The 17,550-nt window shown below is 47.0% G+C and overlaps 2 protein-coding genes across 3 annotated transcripts; one reads left to right on the forward strand and one right to left on the reverse strand.

Annotated features, from left to right (window-relative positions):
- Positions 1 to 82: 82 nt before the first annotated feature.
- Positions 83 to 7,819, forward strand: LOC114135394 (RNA-binding protein 39-like). 2 transcript variants are annotated; one of them, XM_028002664.1, is made up of 15 exons: positions 83 to 301; positions 1,085 to 1,172; positions 1,291 to 1,340; positions 2,071 to 2,247; positions 2,402 to 2,455; positions 3,341 to 3,458; positions 3,930 to 4,082; positions 4,179 to 4,322; positions 5,095 to 5,160; positions 5,270 to 5,474; positions 5,549 to 5,635; positions 5,712 to 5,823; positions 6,888 to 6,993; positions 7,147 to 7,225; positions 7,305 to 7,819. In XM_028002664.1, the coding sequence occupies exons 2-15, from the start codon at positions 1,119 to 1,121 to the stop codon at positions 7,406 to 7,408; spliced, it is 1,509 nt and encodes a 502-aa protein (XP_027858465.1). In that variant the 5' UTR covers positions 83 to 301; positions 1,085 to 1,118; the 3' UTR covers positions 7,409 to 7,819. The 2 variants fall into 2 exon arrangements, with proteins under 2 accessions (XP_027858465.1, XP_027858466.1); XM_028002665.1 differs by lacking the exons at positions 7,147 to 7,225; positions 7,305 to 7,819 and having other exon boundaries at positions 6,869 to 6,993.
- On the reverse strand, positions 4,013 to 16,564 carry LOC114135393 (pyruvate dehydrogenase [acetyl-transferring]-phosphatase 1, mitochondrial-like). The gene is made up of 7 exons (XM_028002663.1): positions 16,229 to 16,564; positions 13,873 to 14,088; positions 13,394 to 13,807; positions 12,886 to 12,986; positions 9,714 to 10,282; positions 9,300 to 9,519; positions 4,013 to 4,096 (listed from the first exon to the last, which is right to left on the reverse strand). The coding sequence occupies exons 2-7, from the start codon at positions 14,062 to 14,064 to the stop codon at positions 4,063 to 4,065; spliced, it is 1,530 nt and encodes a 509-aa protein (XP_027858464.1). The 5' UTR covers positions 14,065 to 14,088; positions 16,229 to 16,564; the 3' UTR covers positions 4,013 to 4,062.
- Between the last annotated feature and the right edge of the window lie 986 nt (positions 16,565 to 17,550).

Below are 17,550 nucleotides of genomic sequence, written 5' to 3' on the forward strand. Positions count from 1 at the left end.
GTCCAGAACCGAATCAGAACCACGCAGATTAGAATTAAACCTGTTGTTTCAGTTTAAATTTATGCCGAGTTATTGATCAGTTTCATCCCTACCTAGAGATATATATAGCTGATATCAAGAACTGAATTGAAATATTAAGCTGTGTTTTCATCTCGTATTATAGAAGTCTCGCGATAACTCCTGTGGTTGCCATTTAAAGCAGCGCCAGTAGCGAGGCGCGAACCCCGGACACAGGATCCGTTATCCGGACAGAGGACACACGTTTAGCCGCTCACATCCCACCGAGCTGCTCTGTACCCAGGTAAATCTACATCCTGCTGCCGCTGAGAGCCTTCCTCTGGCCGGCCATCCGCCTGGAGCGGGCTGCCTCGCTGTTACTTAGCTGCTAGCTGCTGTTAGCTTAGCCCTTCCGATCCGGTTGAGCATGCGCACAGCCCGGACCCACCAGCACCGCAGCCCGCGGCTGTTAACGGCTATCCGATAGCTGCTAGCTGTTAGCGGTTAGCTGTTAGCTGAGCCAGATCAAAGTCCCGAGTTCTGATCCGGTCGAAGTACTTTAAAAAATGAGACCCTTTGGGTGCCCGATCCGAACCCTGAGAATCCAGACCCAAAGTCCTGATAACTGGCTCTAGAAGAGCCGGAACCAGTGACTAGTCAAAGGTTATGGTGGTTCTTCCAGTCTGGTGCTGATCCAGTTCATGAGTGTGTTAGTAAATGTAAAACCATGAAACAGAAGGTTCTGAATGGAACCAGGACGGTAGTTGGATCCACCATCACAAAACACTGAACTCTGATCAGAACCAGACTTCCCAGAAAACCCAGTTCGGATCCTCAGAGTTCAGCAGAGACCGGTGCTTACCTGCCTGACATGCAGAGGTTCGGTTCTCAAATCATCATCATGTCTTACGTCTTCTGCTCTTGGTTCGTTTAGTTTGGATCCGTCCATAGATCAGAACCAAGCCTCAACTCAGTGGCAGCATGTAAACATAACAGGACTTGTTTGGTTCTGGTTCAGTTTATAAATCCAGACCAGGTTGATGATGATTCAGCTGCAGATGCATCACCTGCACTCTCCCACCTGTAGATCCACGGTCACTGACCTGTGTGTGCGCAGCAGCATGATGGCGGACGACCTGGACATCGAGGCGATGCTGGAGGCTCCATTCAGGAAGGTGAGACTCACCTGAACTCCTGTCCTGTTAGCCTGGGCTCCCCATGTGTGGAGTCAGGTTCTGGTTCTGGTTCTGTAGAATGTTCATGTGCTATTAACGATTTGTGTGTATCTGTCAGGAGGATGGGAAGAACCAGAGCCCTGAAGGACAGGAGGAGCGCAGCAAGAGGTAACACCTGCTCACCGGGAATGATAAAGAAATAACAGACGTTACATATACCGAAGGAACTGCAGCGCTTTTCATTGTTTTTTTTTCTCTTTTATTGAAAATTCAAGAATACACTTATAACCTGTTACTGATGTAACAGGTTATAAGTAACAAGAGTGAACATCTGATATGAAAACCTGAGCAGAAAATAAGATATATTTAAGAAAAAACCACAGAAAATACAAAAACTGCAAATAAATAAAGCAACAGTGAGTATAAAATGGTTCAAAGCGGAAGTCTTCCAGACCTCTAGGGGGAGTGTAGAGTAGGTAATATTAGATACATAAATATGTTCTATAATATTGTAAAAGACATGAAATGTGACACAAGTTTTCTTTCTTCCTCCATCGTTTTTCTGGTCTTTTCTGAGGCTTTGGTCCCAGGGGGGTTTGTGATCCACTCCCCCTAGTGGTCTGGAGGACTTCTGTTGAGTGGAGCGAGTTTACAACATTTTATACTATTTGTTTTTACTTCAGTTGCAATATTTTCCTGCCTGTTTTCATCTCCTGTGGTTGCAGCGTTTTTTATTTGCAGCATTTTTCTGTTGCATTTGTTTTTTTGTGCTTAGGTGTTTGTGTGGTTCATGCGGTTGCAGCTTTTGCTGTTTGTTGAGCAGCAACTTTAATGCAGGCAGAGCCGTACAGTTCACTAAAGGAGTGATGTCAGAATTTACCTCGACCTGATTCAACAGGAAGAAGCGCAGCCGCAGCAGAGACAGGAAACGCAGCCGCAGTCGGGATAAGAAGAGGAGCCGCAGCCGCGAGCGCAAAGGCAGCCGCAGCCGCGACCGACGCAGGAGCCGCAGCCGGGAGCGCAGACGCAGCCGCAGCCGGGAGCGGGGGGGCCGTTACAAAGACCACCACAAGCAGTGAGTCCTCTTTCTGTTTCTCTCAGTGATGTCATTTCCTGGTATGTTTCATCAGAGGTTGCTGAAGGAGAACCTTCAGGATATGCCTCTGGTCCGTGGTTCTGGAGGTTTCAGAACCCGGTCCGGTTCTGGTGACTGACTGATTGTATTTCAGCCGCAGACGGTCGAGGAGCAAGAGTCCAATCAGGAAGGAGAAAAGCCCAGCCAGGTGAGACTGACGCCGTCTCCTGGTCCTTCGGACCTTTAGACCTGAATAAATCAATTAAAGATGGATAATTCCTTTTGTTGTTTTGTTTTCATTAATTTTGGATATTTAAAATGTCTTAAAAATAACACTAGTTGTTCTTTGACAGGGTGAACTTACATTACCAGTATATTATTATTATTTTAGGTTCTGTCACAGTCTCAAATTTAGCTGGATGACAAATTGCCCCAGTAATTATCGTAATAATTTTGGTTTTTGACCATTTAAGGTAATACTGATCCATATATAATATGATTTTATTTTTAACATTTCTATGCTCAAGTCTAAAAAGGAAAAACCACAATGCTGACAAAAAACTTGAGTAAACTGGTACAGAAATGGACAAACACAAGAGCACAGAGTGTAGATCAAATAAAGTGGAAAGTCAAACTTTTTATGTCGTCACTTTTAACCACTGTAGAAAATTTCCTGCATATTATTCTAAAATATACGAACTTGAAAAAGTAAATAATCACAACCAGACCATTTTTGTATTTGTTGAGTGAATAATTTTTATGCATTTTCTTAATTTAAAGAGTGAAAAATCTCTTTCAAACACCAATAAATTTTAACTTTGTAAAGAACACTTTACAAATCTGCAACTGGAAGATATTTTTAATGTCCAAAATGGAAAAACAACAAACAAAACTAATAAAAAAAACAAAAATAAGAAAAGACAAACAACTAGAACCATAAATTAAAAATGATTAAAGTCTCTGTAAACAAAATCACTCATAAAACATGCTAAACTTCAAAATATAAATTGAGCTAATTTTAGTTTATCATTTGATTGATTGATTGATTGATTATGGGTCAGGATGTGTTTGCTGACCGTCCTGTTGTCCCCAGGCTGCCGCTGGACAACTTGACCCCGGAGGAGCGGGACGCCCGCACTGTGTTCTGCATGCAGCTGGCGGCCCGGATACGACCCCGCGACCTGGAGGAGTTCTTCTCTGCTGTGGGGAAGGTGGGGTCACCTGACCAGGAAACATATCACAAGGTTCTGCTGGCGCCAGACGGGTTCAGCGGCGCACCGAGCCTCACAGGGTTTCTATCAGAGCAGGACCATAAATCAATAACTGCATAGAATCACAATAGTTCTGATCCAGAACTGCACGGCATTCTGGGAAATGTAGGCAGAGGAAAGACGTTAGCTGCTCAGCCGATATGCTAAGCTAGATTAGCGGAACCAATTGACTTGCTCACTTTGTGGTTACCTAGCAACAACCCACTGGGTAACTTCTGGTTACCTAGCAACAACCCGCTGGGTAACCCGCGCAGCAGCAGTTTCTGGTTTCTCCACTGCGCCTCATAACTGCTGAAAAATTAAAACAACTGTGTGAAAAGTAGATGAAACAGGAAACGTCCCGCCAGCAGGACAAATAACTAATGGCTCGATGGTTACCATGGTAACGCCTGCCTACTTCCCATCCGTCAGGTTCGGGATGTGAGGATGATCTCTGACAGGAACTCACGGAGGTCAAAGGGCATCGCCTACATTGAGTTTGTGGAGGCCAGCTCGGTTCCTCTGGCCATCGGCCTGACAGGTCAGAGGCTGCTGGGGGTTCCCATCATCGTCCAGGCCTCACAGGTACCCACACACACCTGGACACATGGCGACGCAGCTCAGTGTGCTGGGGCAGACTGAACCGATGGGGTGTGTGTGTGTGTGTGTGTGTGTTTGCAGGCAGAGAAGAACCGAGCTGCTGCCGCTGCTGCAGCCAATAGCCTTCAGAAGGGAACGTTTGGCCCGATGCGGCTCTACGTCGGCTCGCTGCACTTCAACATCACAGAGGAGATGCTGAGAGGGATCTTTGAGCCGTTTGGACGGGTGGGACACACACACACACATGAACGCCTCCATCTAGGTGTGAACTATGACTGCAGCTAACGATTATTGTAATCGACACTGCTAAAACACAAAATCTTACCAAGGAATTTTGGTCGTTTCTGATGCACATATCTTAGAAAACTTGAAATGGGGGCGCTGTGGTGGCGCAGGGGCAAAGCATGACCCACGTATTGAGGCCTTAGTCCTGGTGGCGGCGGTCACAGGTTCAATTCCCGGCCTGGTGACTTTTGCCGCATGTCTTTCCCCTCTCTCATTGCCCTCTTTCCTGTTGAACTACTTTCAAATAAAAGCCATTAGAGCCAACAAACACTTTAAAAAAAAAAAAAGAAAGAAAAGAGAACTTGAAATGACGCAAAACTAACAAATAATTTATCAATAAAATATATTAGCTAATAATTCCTTAATATAGATACAAATTTCTAGTTACGTTGGCAGATAACGTTTCATCAATATTAAGAAGTTATTGACTTAAAATAAGCTAATTTCTTACGGAAAACTTAGTTTTGTTTTATTTATTTTTTTATTAAACTGAAACTCCATTAGTTTTGGGTAGAACAAATTTACAAGGAAGGTTATTTTATCTTAAATGAAAACTGTTTATATTTGTGTCCAGTTTTGCTTTCTTAAACCCTTTTTAGGGTTTGTATTCTCCAGCTAATGATTAATCAATTACTAAGTTAGTTGATTATTTCAGTTCCTGATTAATCTGATTGATCAGCTGTGGTATGAACAGCCTGTTTGTGTCGCTCAGATTGAAAACATCCAGCTGATGATGGACAGCGAGACGGGCCGATCTAAAGGCTTCGGCTTCATCACGGTAAGTTCCTCCTCATCATCAGTAGAGCAGAACCTGGTGACATCTTTAGCCCGTTAGCATTAGCCTGTTAGCATTAGCCACCTGTGGTGCAGCGGTTCTGCGTTGTTAGTTTGCAGACGCAGAGTGCGCTAAGAAGGCACTGGAGCAGCTGAACGGCTTCGAGCTGGCGGGCCGGCCCATGAAGGTGGGTCATGTGACCGAGCGGACCGACGCCGCTGCCGCTTCCTCCTTCCTGGACAACGATGAGCTGGACCGGTCCGGCGTGGACCTGGGAACCACGGGGCGGCTGCAGCTGATGGCCCGGCTGGCTGAAGGTGAGGCCACGTCCCCTCTCACACCTGGTGTGACTCCGCCCCCACCTTCAAGGCTTAATTGTGTGTGTGGACAGGTACGGGCCTGCAGATCCCTCCTGCCGCTCAGCAGGCGCTGCAGATGAGTGGCGCCATCGCCATCGGCGCGCTGGCGGCCGTGTCAGGTAAACGCATCATCAGTCAGCTCATCTGCAGCTGTTCCTCCATCTCCTTTCAGTTTCTCACCTGTCTGTGTTCCAGCTGCCATGAATCCACCTCTGACCATGAACATGAGCACTCCGGCGCTTAACCTGCCGTCTCAGCCACTCGCCACTCACTGTTTCCAGCTGTCCAACATGTTCAACCCCAACAGGTGAGCGCACACCTGGTGATCAGACTGGAGATCGCTGCTGATGTTAGCTGCAGTGCAAATGAACGCAAAACTTTTCATATTCCGCTAACGTCGAAAAACACAACTCTGCATTGTGGTGTTTCCATTAAATACGAAATTAAATTAAGATCACACGTGAATTAGTTTGTTCACCCAATAAATCAATAGAAAACACGCCGTCATCCTCCTACCACTTCCTGTTTTCTTCTTGTTTTCCACCTGCAGTAACAGCCGGTTAGGATCAGGAGACTCGTGATGCAAAAACAGTATTTCCATTGAAATGCACAATTTTTTATAAACTTTGATGAAGTAAGACAAATACAAGACAGTTGTTACTATTCAAGCTGTCATAGGATTTATCTACCATTTTAACGCGTTAATATTACATAACGCAGATGAATCGGACTGAATACCAGCCTTTACTGAGAAGGTCTTTCATGTCTGAAGTTTGATAGATTAAGTTTCATTAAAATGAATTATTTTTTTTAGAGCTGCTTGAAATTTTAATTAGAATGAAAAACTATTCCAATGTATTTAAATTACAGAACAATCAAGATTAATTATAAACAGGAAAATGTAACAGATCCAAACCTTTAGCTCAGAATATGACTCTGCTAACGCTAAGCTAACTGAAGGTAGGTTTTTCTTCTGGTCAGGTTGACGCATCCTCAGATGGTTTCTTTCTGTTCTTCGAGGAAGGAATCTTCTCATTGTTCTGCTTCCTGGAGGTCTGGGCCTCAAAAGAGCCCAGACCTCTTTCATGGCTCGTTTAGCTTAGCAGTTTAGACACTGACTAAAGGTAGAAAATAAAAAAACTTCATCGCCGAATTCTCCAAGATTCTCAGACACTTTCCTTCATGTATCCCGATCTGCATAAAGTTATACGCAAAACGTTTATACCCAAGACCCCAGATCTCCATCCTTACTGGTCCCAGCTCAGAGCTGACAGGAAGTGATGAAGTGAGTGGACAGGAAGTGATGAACCCTGTGCTCCAGCTGAGTGTGTGTGTGTGTCTGTGTGTGACAGAGTGTGTGTTGTGTTTCAGTGAGAACGTGCCGGGCTGGGAGCTGGACATCCAGCACGACGTCATCGAGGAGTGCAACAAACACGGAGGAGTCGTCCACATCTATGTCGACATGAACTCAGCCGAGGTACGCCTCCGACCTTTGACCTCTCTAATAGTTTGAAATAAGAGAAGCTGGAAGTTCTATCAGCTAGTTTTGATAACTTGTTTTTAATAACAATGAAACGGCATGTAGTGAGACATCCTGTCAGGTGGAGGATCTCTGACCTCTGTCTTTCAGGGGAACGTTTATGTGAAGTGCCCGTCCATCCCGTCTGCCATGGCCGCCGTTAACGCTCTGCACGGCAGGTACTTTGGAGGTAAGACCTGCTGTCACATGACCGCTGCGGACCAATCAGAGAGCGGATCTGACTGACGTGATCTCACCTGTGTTTCCAGGTAAAATGATCACAGCGGCGTACGTCCCCCTGCCTACCTACCACAACCTGTTCCCAGAGTCTGCCACTGCCACGCAGCTGCTGGTTCCACCGGTCAGGCGGTGATCAACAACACCGACTTCTGATTGGACGATAGATCCCATCTTCTTTTTAAACCCTGAAATCCCATTGGACCAGTTTGACTCCATGTCTAACTGCCAGCAGAGGGCGCTCTCTGTTTTCATCCGGACATAAACAACCAGCTCTCCTCCCATTGGTTGCGTCCAAACACTGGTCACATGATCATGTGATGCAACACCATCAACTTCCTAATTCCTTAGTTTCATTGGTGAGATCTCTCTGTGGCCCCGCCCCCGACCTCCAACTATTGGCTCTGTGAGCCGTGTGGGGGGCGAGACAACGACAAGCTGTCAGTTGACTGGTTGGGTTGAACGGTTTAGTATTTAAGTGTTTTTCTAAAGCAAATTTGATTTTGTAAAATTATTGATTAAAAATTATTTTCATGTCTCTCTGAAATGTTGCAGTCTGTCTTTCTGGCTCCTGATTGGCTGGAATCCAAGGAAGGACCTCCCACTAAAACAACTGGAGTTTATTTAAACTCAAATTAATTTTAGTTCACAGAAGGTTTTATTTTAATAGTTTGACTCAAAGACGCAACCAGCAGGGGGAGCCGTAAAGGTTTGTTCTCCAGCAGGATGAAGTCTTCTTCTCTGACTTCAGGTTCTGCAGCAGACTGGGTGGCCCAGTCCTCCCAGTCAGGACTGGTTCATACCTGCCTGTCCAGGCGATGATCTGATGTTGAACCTGACATCATTTTCAGAACATGAGTGGTCAGCTCATGTTCTGACCACTAGAGGGAAGTGGAGCTTCAGTTTCAGGCTGTTTACACACTTGATAGCCTGGTAAACTATTAGATTGGAAACAAAACTTCAACATTGAAAAAGACACTGAGCGCAACTTCCTTCTTCACCAAATGGAAACTAAAACGGAGGCGTTAGATTTTAGTGGTTGGAGAATTTCTCTTTAGTCTTCAACTAAAGACCACGAGCCATTTCTCCTGCTAGTGCTAGGCTAGCATGTTTAGCTTGGTTGTATTTACCCAGAATTCTCTGTGCTGTAGTCCACGTCTTGCGGTTGGAGTAGTCTCTGGCGTTCACATATGCATTCAAACCAAGGGCGTAGGTTTGGTCTAAGTTTTGGTGGGACCTTACAACTTACTCACCAACTCACCAGCATTTAAAATGAATGTTACCACTGCGTAGTATATTGAAATATTAAACTAATCAATGTAGATTTTTGTTTATTTATTTTGTTTTTGTTAAAAAATACATATGTTTTTTTTTTTAATTTATATGGCAAAAATTGGTCGGGACTATTTTATATCCCTTGAATATTGGTCGTGACATGTCACGACCGTCCATACCCAAACCTACGCCCATGATTCAAACCCTACCAGAGTTCACTTCAACCAAACCCAGACCGAGGTTTCTAGTCAGTCCAGAGTTAGCTTAGCATTCACACCTCACCAACTGAACTGGACTTTCTAAACTAGTGGACTGGAGTTTGATAAAAGCAGACTAATAAGGGCTGGTGTGAATGCACCTTTAGTTCTCTCCCTGGTTTAACACCTGGATCTTCTAATGGCTTGTTAGAAGAACCTCTGCAGAACTTTGACCTGCTAAGAAGGTAGTTGAAAAACTAAAACATGGAAGAAACCGGACCTGGGGGACTGACTTTGGACTTCCCTGCAGATAGTTCCAGTTCACTCCTTTGATTTGAAACCATTAGAGGTACATGAAGCAGAATGAGTCCATTAACAGAACCATGATCTGTCACTGGTTCTGATACTGCTGCTGACTGCAGATGTGTCCATCAGAACCCTGCTGGTCCAGTTCATCAAAATGAAGTAAGTTTGGTTCTTTGAACAACAGGAACCTTTATCTGACCTCAGAGGTCATTCAGGTGGATCACTGTGATTGTGATGTCATCACGGTACCTGCGGGCCAGATCTGCTGGCAGACTCAGCATCCGGGCCAAGCGGTTCTGGTCCACAGATCCGTACCCGTCGTCACCCAGGGCGTGGCGCAGCAGGTGGGTGGCCACGTTCTGGTCCTCCAGGACCGACTGGACTCGGTCCCTCCGCTCCAGCAGGAGGCGCTGCAGGCTTCCCAGGGTGGTGTCAGCGCTAGGGACGATGGGCCTCTGCTGCTGAAGACCTGAACAAGACCAGAACCAGAACTTAACTCAAAGCTTTTTAACACATTTCTCTCTGGTGGCTAAAGGTATGAAGAGCAGCTTCAGCATCATCTACAACTTGTAGATCTACAACTGATAGATCTATCATGGAGATCCCTGGTGAACAGAATAAAACTCCCATCATTAAAGCAAAGCGGTCCAGATGTCTCCTGACCTGCCACATGGTCTCCAACCAGCTGGACCACCGTCTGCCGGTGCATGAGCTCCCACAGTCCATCCGTTGCCAGGACCAGAAACTTGTCTGCAGGCTTCATGAGGTGTCGCGTGACCTCAGGTTGGGCGCTCAGGTAGGGCGGGGTCAGGTAATGAGGCGGCAGAGTCCGCACCGACTCGCTGACCGCAGACAGGACATCTGGACGTGTGTCGTAAAGTCGACTGAGCATCTCCGGGCTCCATTTGAAACGAACGTCTCCGAAAGCCCTGAAGGGTAGCAGCAGGCCCAGGAGCCTGTCATGACGGACCACCGTCTTCCTCTCCGAAGCCGGGTGCTCCCCCAGAATCCTTTGTAGCTCTTCAGGGTTCTGAGCACTGTGGTCGTTGGTGAGGCTCAGCGCCGACCAGCGCCCGTCCCCTTCTTGGACTCCAAGGACTGCACGACTGTCCCCCAGGTTGGCCACATGCAGGACGCCATTGGAGACGTGAACAACACAAGCAGTAGAGCCTGACAGCGCCACCCGGAGGGGAGAGGACAGAGAAAAGCCTTCCCCAGGGATGGACACCCGTCTGTGGACGTAAAGAAGAAAAGTTATTGTGACAGAAAAAATGGAGATGGGCTTGTTTTCTAATCCAAAGACATGAAATAACATCAGACATTGAAATCAGTCATTGCCGATCACATGTTGATGATGACAAGTTACTGGATTGTAGCCACAGCTGCCCTGTGGCAGTCTGACAGAAGCAAGCCTGCTATATTGTTGTACTGGCCCTTCTGATCACCACCAGTAGGTAAGGTGGGTGAAATGTCTTCCCCAAGGATAAAATGATGGACATGGATGGGCTGTGGCTCAAACCAATGACCCATGAATTGTAGGGGAAACTTCAACTTCCATTGCCTCCATTGTCGAGGCGGCCGATCGGAGCTGTGGCCGCAAGGTTGTCGGTGCCTGTCGCGGCGGCAACCCTCAAACCCGTTGGTGGACACCTTCGGTGAGGGATGCCGTCAGGCTGAAGAAGGAGTCCTATTGGGCCTTTTTGGCCTGTGGGACTCCGGAAGCAGCTGATGGGTACCGGCGGGCAAAGCGGCATGCGGCTCGGGCGGTTGCTGAGGCAAAAACTCGGGCGTGGGAGGAGTTTGGAGAGGCCATGGAGAAAGACTTCCGTGCGGCTTCGAGGCGATTCTGGTCCACCATCCGGCATCTCAGGGGGGGGAAGCGGTGCAGCACCAACACTGTTTATAGTGGGGATGGTGTGCTGCTGACCTCTACTCGGGACGTTGTGGGCCGGTGGGCAGAGTACTTCGAAGACCTCCTCAATCCCACCAACATGCCTTCCACTGAGGAAGTGGAGCCTGGGGACTCTGGGTTGGGCTCTCCAATCTCTGGGGGCGAGGTCGCCGAGGTGGTTAAAAAGCTCCTCGGTGGCAAGGCCCCGGGGGTGGATGAGATCCGCCCGGAGTTCCTTAAGGCTCTGGATGTTGTAGGGTTGTGTTGGTTGACGCGACTCTGCAATATCGCATGGACATCGGGGGCAGTTCCCCTGGATTGGCAGACTGGGGTGGTGGTCCCCCTGTTCAAAAAGGGGGACCGGAGGGTGTGCTCCAATTATAGAGGGGTCACACTCTTAAGCCTCCCTGGCAAGGTCTATTCAGGGGTCCTGGAGAGGAGGGTCCGTCGGATAGTCGAACCTCGGATTCAGGAAGAGCAGTGTGGTTTTCGTCCTGGTCGTGGAACACTGGACCAGCTCTACACCCTCAGCAGGGTCCTGGAGGGTGCATGGGAGTTCGCCCAACCAGTCTACATGTGTTTTGTGGACTTGGAGAAGGCGTTCGACCGTGTCCCTCGGGGAGCCCTGTGGGGGGTTCTCCGGGAGTATGGGGTACCGGGCCCTTTGATACGGGCTGTCAGGTCCCTGTATGACCGGTGTCAGAGTCTGGTCCGCATTGCCGGCAGTAAGTCGGGCTCGTTTCCGGTGAGAGTTGGACTCCGCCAGGGCTGCCCTTTGTCACCGATTCTGTTCATCACTTTTATGGACAGAATTTCTAGGCGCAGCCAAGGTGTTGAGGGGATCCGATTTGGTGGCCTTAGGATCTCATCTCTGCTTTTCGCAGACGATGTGGTTCTTTTGGCTTCATCAGATCGTGATCGGCAGCTCTCGCTGGAGCGGTTCGCAGCCGAGTGTGAATTGTCCGGGATGGGGATCAGTGCCTCCAAATCCGAGGCCATGGTCTTGAGCCGGAAAAGGGTAGAGTGCCTTCTCCGGGTCAGGGGGGGTGTCCTGCCCCAAGTGGAGGAGTTTAAGTATCTCGGGATCTTGTTCACGAATGGGGGAAGAAGGGAGCGGGAGATTGACAGGCGGATTGGCGCAAAGCGGGCGCTGTACCGGTCCGTCGTGGTGAAGAGAGAGCTGAGCCAAAAAGCGAAGCTCTCGATTTACCGGTCGATCTACGTTCCCACCCTCATCTATGGTCATGAGCTTTGGGTCATGACCGAAAGAACGAGATCGCGGATACAAGCGGCCGAAATGGGTTTTCTCCGTAGGGTGGCTGGGTTCTCCCTTAGAGATAGGGTGAGAAGCTCAGTCATCCGGGAGGGACTCAGAGTAGAGCCGCTGCTACTTCACATCGAGAGGAGCCAGTTGAGGTGGCTTGGGCATCTGGTCAGGATGCCTCCTGGACGCCTCCCTGGTGAGGTGTTCCGGGCACGTCCCACCGGGAGGAGGCCCCGGGGAAGACCCAGGACACGTTGGAGAGACTATGTCTCTCGGCTGGCCTGGGAACGCCTCGGGATTCCCCCGGAAGAGCTGGAAGAAGTGGCCGGGGAGAGGGAAGTCTGGGCCTCCCTTCTGAAGCTGCTACCCCCGCGACCCGACCTCGGATAAGCGGAAGAAGATGGATGGATGGATGGAAGAACCCAAATGTTGGACGTCTGAACCCTGGGAAGACCAGAGCAGCAGGCAAGAAGTTCTAAACCCAAATCTGTACCTAGAGAGGAACTACGTTAAAGAGGAGAATCAGGAACCAGATAGTGCCTTGCTCAAGGACAAAGCTTTCAGTGCTGTCTGAGGATTGGGCCATCACTCTGGACTCATCCAATGAGCAAAACATTTATTGAGCTCTTAAAGACATTCATAGATGTATGACCTCACAGAGTCTCTGATGACATACAGACCTGGGAGAGGACAGGGACAGGTGAACCTGAGCCTCCACAGACACATCATAGTCTAGACGTCTGAACGCATCCATCAGTGCTGGTGTCACTCTGCCATCATCCTGCAGCCAGTCAGAGCAGAAACAGGAAATAATATCATATATGAAACCTGGCAGATCCGGTGCAGTCATTAGGTAATGAAGAGTCTTACTGTCTCCAGGTTAAGGATAAGATTACCTGTTCTGGACTGTCCCAGCCTTGGCCAGAACCCTAACCCCCATTGACCAGTTTCTTCTATGGTCTTAAAGACAGAGCATGAAACAACTTCAACTTGACTCAGAGCTGGTAGCGCCATCTAGTGTATATCTCAGGACCTCCAACCATCTTAGGTAAATTCACTATAGACTCTGGGTTAGTACATCAGGTAACTGTACCTTCCCAGCAGTAGGTGTAGGTTTATGGTCAAAGCTGTGACAGTCTCCCTGTCCTGAATCACCTTCTTGTAAACGATCTGACAACAGCTAGTTACCTCGTTGTCCTCTTCGTCATCCTCATCCAGCCTCTCCTGCCAGTAATTCCTGAGGCTGTGGAAGGAGATGGCGCCGCCATCGAGGCTGCTGTGATCCTGGGGGTGTTTGTGCCACTCCAACAGCGGTGGTACCGCCCGGTCCTCCTCCACGGCCCGGTCCAGTTCCTGCAGCGTTCTCAGTGGCAGCATGGCCACAGTGAAGTAGTAGAAGAGCCTCTGGCTGATGGCCTGAGCACATGACGGACCTGCATGGCCGTCAAACACACCGAACAGAACCCCGCCCCGACCCAGCAGGCAGGTGGCGCTGCTCCGTCGATCCTCACTGGGGTGGTTAGAGGGAAGTGTGTTGCTATGGAAACCCAGCACTCCATGGGAGGCGGGGCCTCTGGGCAGGGTGTGGCTGTGTTCGTTGGCCTGGTAAGAAAGGAGCAATGTGACGGAACCAGCAGCAGAACCTCTGAATGTTGGACCCGTCTCACCTTCAAGATTCTGTTGATCTGTGCCGGGCTCAGCTGGCCCGACTCCTGGCCCGCCTGGCCCTGTCTGCTTCTGCTGCTTGCTGGGTAATGCAGTCTACGGAGTTCAGGTGGTGCTGGAGCGGAGGACAGATAGCGAGATTGCTGGATCTCCAACCAGCATCTTCTAGTTTGGGCTCCGCTTCTTCGAAGCATAATCACTTCCAGAACCAGAAGAACCTGGAGAAGTAGAAGGAAGATCAGCTGATGGACCACAGCAGGATGTTTTGGAGGAACTAGGTGAATATTAATGCTAACAGAGTTAATTTCCTCTGTTTTATTGTAAATAATTGAAGGTACTGCCATCTACAGCAGTCCATTGCAATTGCTGATCAAATAAAATCACAACAGCTTGAAAATTAAAACCAGAATACACCAGTTTCTCCCTCCAGGTTCAGTCGTTCAGTCTTCTTCCCTTCACCTGAACATCTTGGCTTCTAGACTATTTTGCACCTTCATACAGGTCTACTGGTTCCTCACCCTGTATTGTTCTTACAAACCAGGTCCCAGACTGACAGCCTATTCTGAAACATTTGGAATAGTCAGAAAATACATTGACCTGATGGAACCACCATCGAGGTTTGATGGCTGCAGTTACAGCCACACAAATGTGGTAACATTCAATCACACCACACTGATATTTTGTTTCTTTAAATATATGATTTAATTTTCAGGGTAACTGGTTTTTGTTTAAATGCAACACATCATTTAACACTATATTTTGGAATAAGTGTGCATATTTTCATTTATACTGTTATATGTTTTCCCCTTTGTGTCTTCTATGTGGCCTGATCAGCCAGTATTTAAATTTAAGTTTTGTCTCATTTTAGATAGGCCTCTGTTTGAGTTGAATTCTGTTACTTTTACCTCTTTTATTTTTCATTATTTCTGTTTTAGGTTAAATAAAAAACAATTCTTTATGGACTGAAACCTGTGCCTGATTCTCCTTTTACTGCTCAGTCCTTCACACAAGCGATGGCAGAATCACATAGACTCATGAGAGGAACTCATCTGCCAAGAAGTGACTATAGGACCGTAGACGGCAGCAGAGACTGGGATGAAATTCAGGTTGCTTCAGGAGGAACCTGAAGATCAGAAACCCTGATCTAAACCAAGAGCTGGAGGACAGAGTAAGCTAGCTGGGTTGCAGTGTTGTGGTTCCTCCAAGTGACAGATCTCAGTGCATCAAAAGGTCTGATTCAAAAGGGAAAACCTTAGGGTTGTGTATTAGGTTTGTTTCATTTACTGCACATCTAAACAACCTAGGTCAATGTGGCTGAAACAAATGTTCACTTCTATGCTGATGACAGTCATGTATTTCTTTGCATCATTTTGCTCTTAAATTGGACATAAAACACTTCCAAGTTGCTTTGAATGTCTTTTAGAACCACATTCTTCAGTTGAAGATGGTTCTGAAACTTTATAAGACAAAGCTTATAAATTTTAGCACCTCTAAGAGCCGGTAGATTGGAGTGTACCAGCTCCAATCAAACAAGTAGACTCTGATTGGAGACCAAAATTGCAACATTTGTTGCATTTTCAGGAGGTGTGGTTTGTTTTCATACTGAACTGTGTGAGCAACCTGTTCCCCTCCTGGCCTGTGGAGGCTCTGCACCAAGAACCACTGAAGGAAATGACATGAAAACCAATGAAGAAGACACTGAGCGCAACTTCCTTCTTCACCATATGGAAACAAAATGGAGGCGTCAGATTTTAGTGGTTGGAGGATTTCTTTGTCTTTGGCTAAAAACATTTCTGCTGCTAGTGCTGGGCTAGCACGTTAGCTTTGATTGTATTTACCCAGAATGCCCTATGCTGTAGTCCACTTCCTGCTTTTGGAGCGGTCTCAGTCCACTTGGCGTTCACGTATGCCAAGAAGTGAACCAGAGTTCACTTCAACCAAACCCAGACAGAGATTTGGAGGACCAGAGGTCAGAAGTCAATTATTGTTCACACTTCCACAACCGAACTAGACTTTCTAGACAAATGGACTGGAGTCGGATTAAAGAAGACAAAACAGGTCCTCTGGTGTTCACCCTGGATGGGAGGAGCATAGTCAGTCCTAGTCAAATCCTACCTTCAGGTTGTTCTTTCCTGCAGCTGCGTTAATTTATTCCTCACTTACTTGTCGAACTGTTCCTGCTCATTTATTCTTTGGATGGTAAAGAAACTTGACTAATATCCCAACAAAATTATCCCTAATCTGCACTTTGTCTCCAAAGTACAAGACAGTTGCAGCTCAACTTCTTCTGTTCTGGAAGCCAAAATAATAATGTGAACGTCTCAGGCAGCTGAACTGGATCTGCAGTTCTTCACTCACCTGGAACAGTTCAGTCAGTCTCTGGAGATCAGCCACTTCAGAATAAAACCATCGTTCTCATGCTTCAGTGAAAACAATGACCGTTTTTATGCTTCTGTCCTTCATCAGAACTGTTGCAGCAGGTCACTTCCTGTTTCCTGCATTTAACCTTTGGCATTGTTTATGTCACTAATCAGTCATCCATAAACCACCTGCAGGTCTGCAGGAACTGCTGCCTCCTCGAGTCTGTTCCAGGTCTTCGTCATGTAGATTCATGCTGAAAGAGAAGATATTTAACCCGAGAGCAGAACTGATTTAATCTGAGTGTTTACTTGAAAGCTGAACATATCAGAGAGCAAGAAGTTTGCTTTTGTTCTGGATTCTATTGTTTCCTCTACCTCTTTTAGCCTCTTCTATCTGCTAACATGCACACGCTGCAGTTTACATAACCATGTTTATGTGTGACTGCCGGCAGTCACACATAAACAGACTGAAAGTGATTAGACTGGCCTTTAGGGAGGGAACAGACTGTAGAGAAGAATAAAAAGCTAAACGCTAGTCTTTGCCTCACCTGGTTCCATCCACCAGGTGAGCTCAGTGGCCCGGCGCTGGACGGTGAATGTAACTCTAGATTTGGCTACATATGAAAACAGGCTTTAATGCTGAAAAATGATCAAATGTTAAAAGCCATACATGTCATCCAAATGGATCAGAACCAGAGTTACATTCACCGTATTATTTCTCAAGGTAATTTACATTCAGAGGTTCTGGTCGGGTCCTGAAACTGTTAAACGGACCTGGTGGAGCACAAAGACAGAAATGAATGAAGTCCAACACCTTTAAACTTGGAGTTTAAAGTTAGAGCAGAAAGTTAATCTGAGATTATTAATGTAGTAAAAGAGCTGCTGCCTCGGATCAGAACCATCTTTCATATTCAAGATCTGATCATTAGCAGGTTCGGCTCTAAGTGGACTCCACTCTCTGCCTGATCCAAACAGCAGCGCTCATCTTACTGGACTTCATGGGAGGTAAAAGAACATGAATCAGCACCAAGAAGATCCCCAGCTCTTTCCAGAACCAACCCAGTGGATCTGAAGCGGTTTTGATTGTCTCCATGGGGAAAGTAGAAAAAAATAATTCAAACAGACTAAATTGCAAAAATATTAAATTTGCTGGTTCTAAATTAGGCTGATATCTCTTTAATTTTATTGTTTGCTCTTGCTTCTTATCTATAGAATTGTAATATAATTTTACCTCTATGATCTTTTAAATAAAATAAACTAAAAATTGACTTAAAATGCAAGTAAAGTCCATTCCAAGTTTTATTTTCTGTGAAATAAGCT

The sequence above is a fragment of the Xiphophorus couchianus genome, chromosome 20 (genome assembly GCF_001444195.1).
Source record: "Xiphophorus couchianus chromosome 20, X_couchianus-1.0, whole genome shotgun sequence".
NCBI lineage: Eukaryota > Metazoa > Chordata > Actinopteri > Cyprinodontiformes > Poeciliidae > Xiphophorus > Xiphophorus couchianus.

Coding starts and splice junctions, on each gene's coding strand:
- LOC114135394 (XM_028002664.1), top strand. CDS start 1,119: ATGATGGCGGACGACCTGGACATCGAGGCGATGCTGGAGGCTCCATTC. Junction 1,173..1,290: donor TGGAGGCTCCATTCAGGAAG/GTGAGACTCACC, acceptor TGTATCTGTCAG/GAGGATGGGAAGAACCAGAG. Junction 5,636..5,711: donor CGCGCTGGCGGCCGTGTCAG/GTAAACGCATCA, acceptor TCTGTGTTCCAG/CTGCCATGAATCCACCTCTG.
- LOC114135393 (XM_028002663.1), bottom strand. CDS start 14,064: ATGCTTCGAAGAAGCGGAGCCCAAACTAGAAGATGCTGGTTGGAGATC. Junction 12,987..13,393: donor ATGACGAAGAGGACAACGAG/GTAACTAGCTGT, acceptor GACTGGCTGCAG/GATGATGGCAGAGTGACACC. Junction 10,283..12,885: donor CTGTCCCTGTCCTCTCCCAG/GTCTGTATGTCA, acceptor TTACGTCCACAG/ACGGGTGTCCATCCCTGGGG.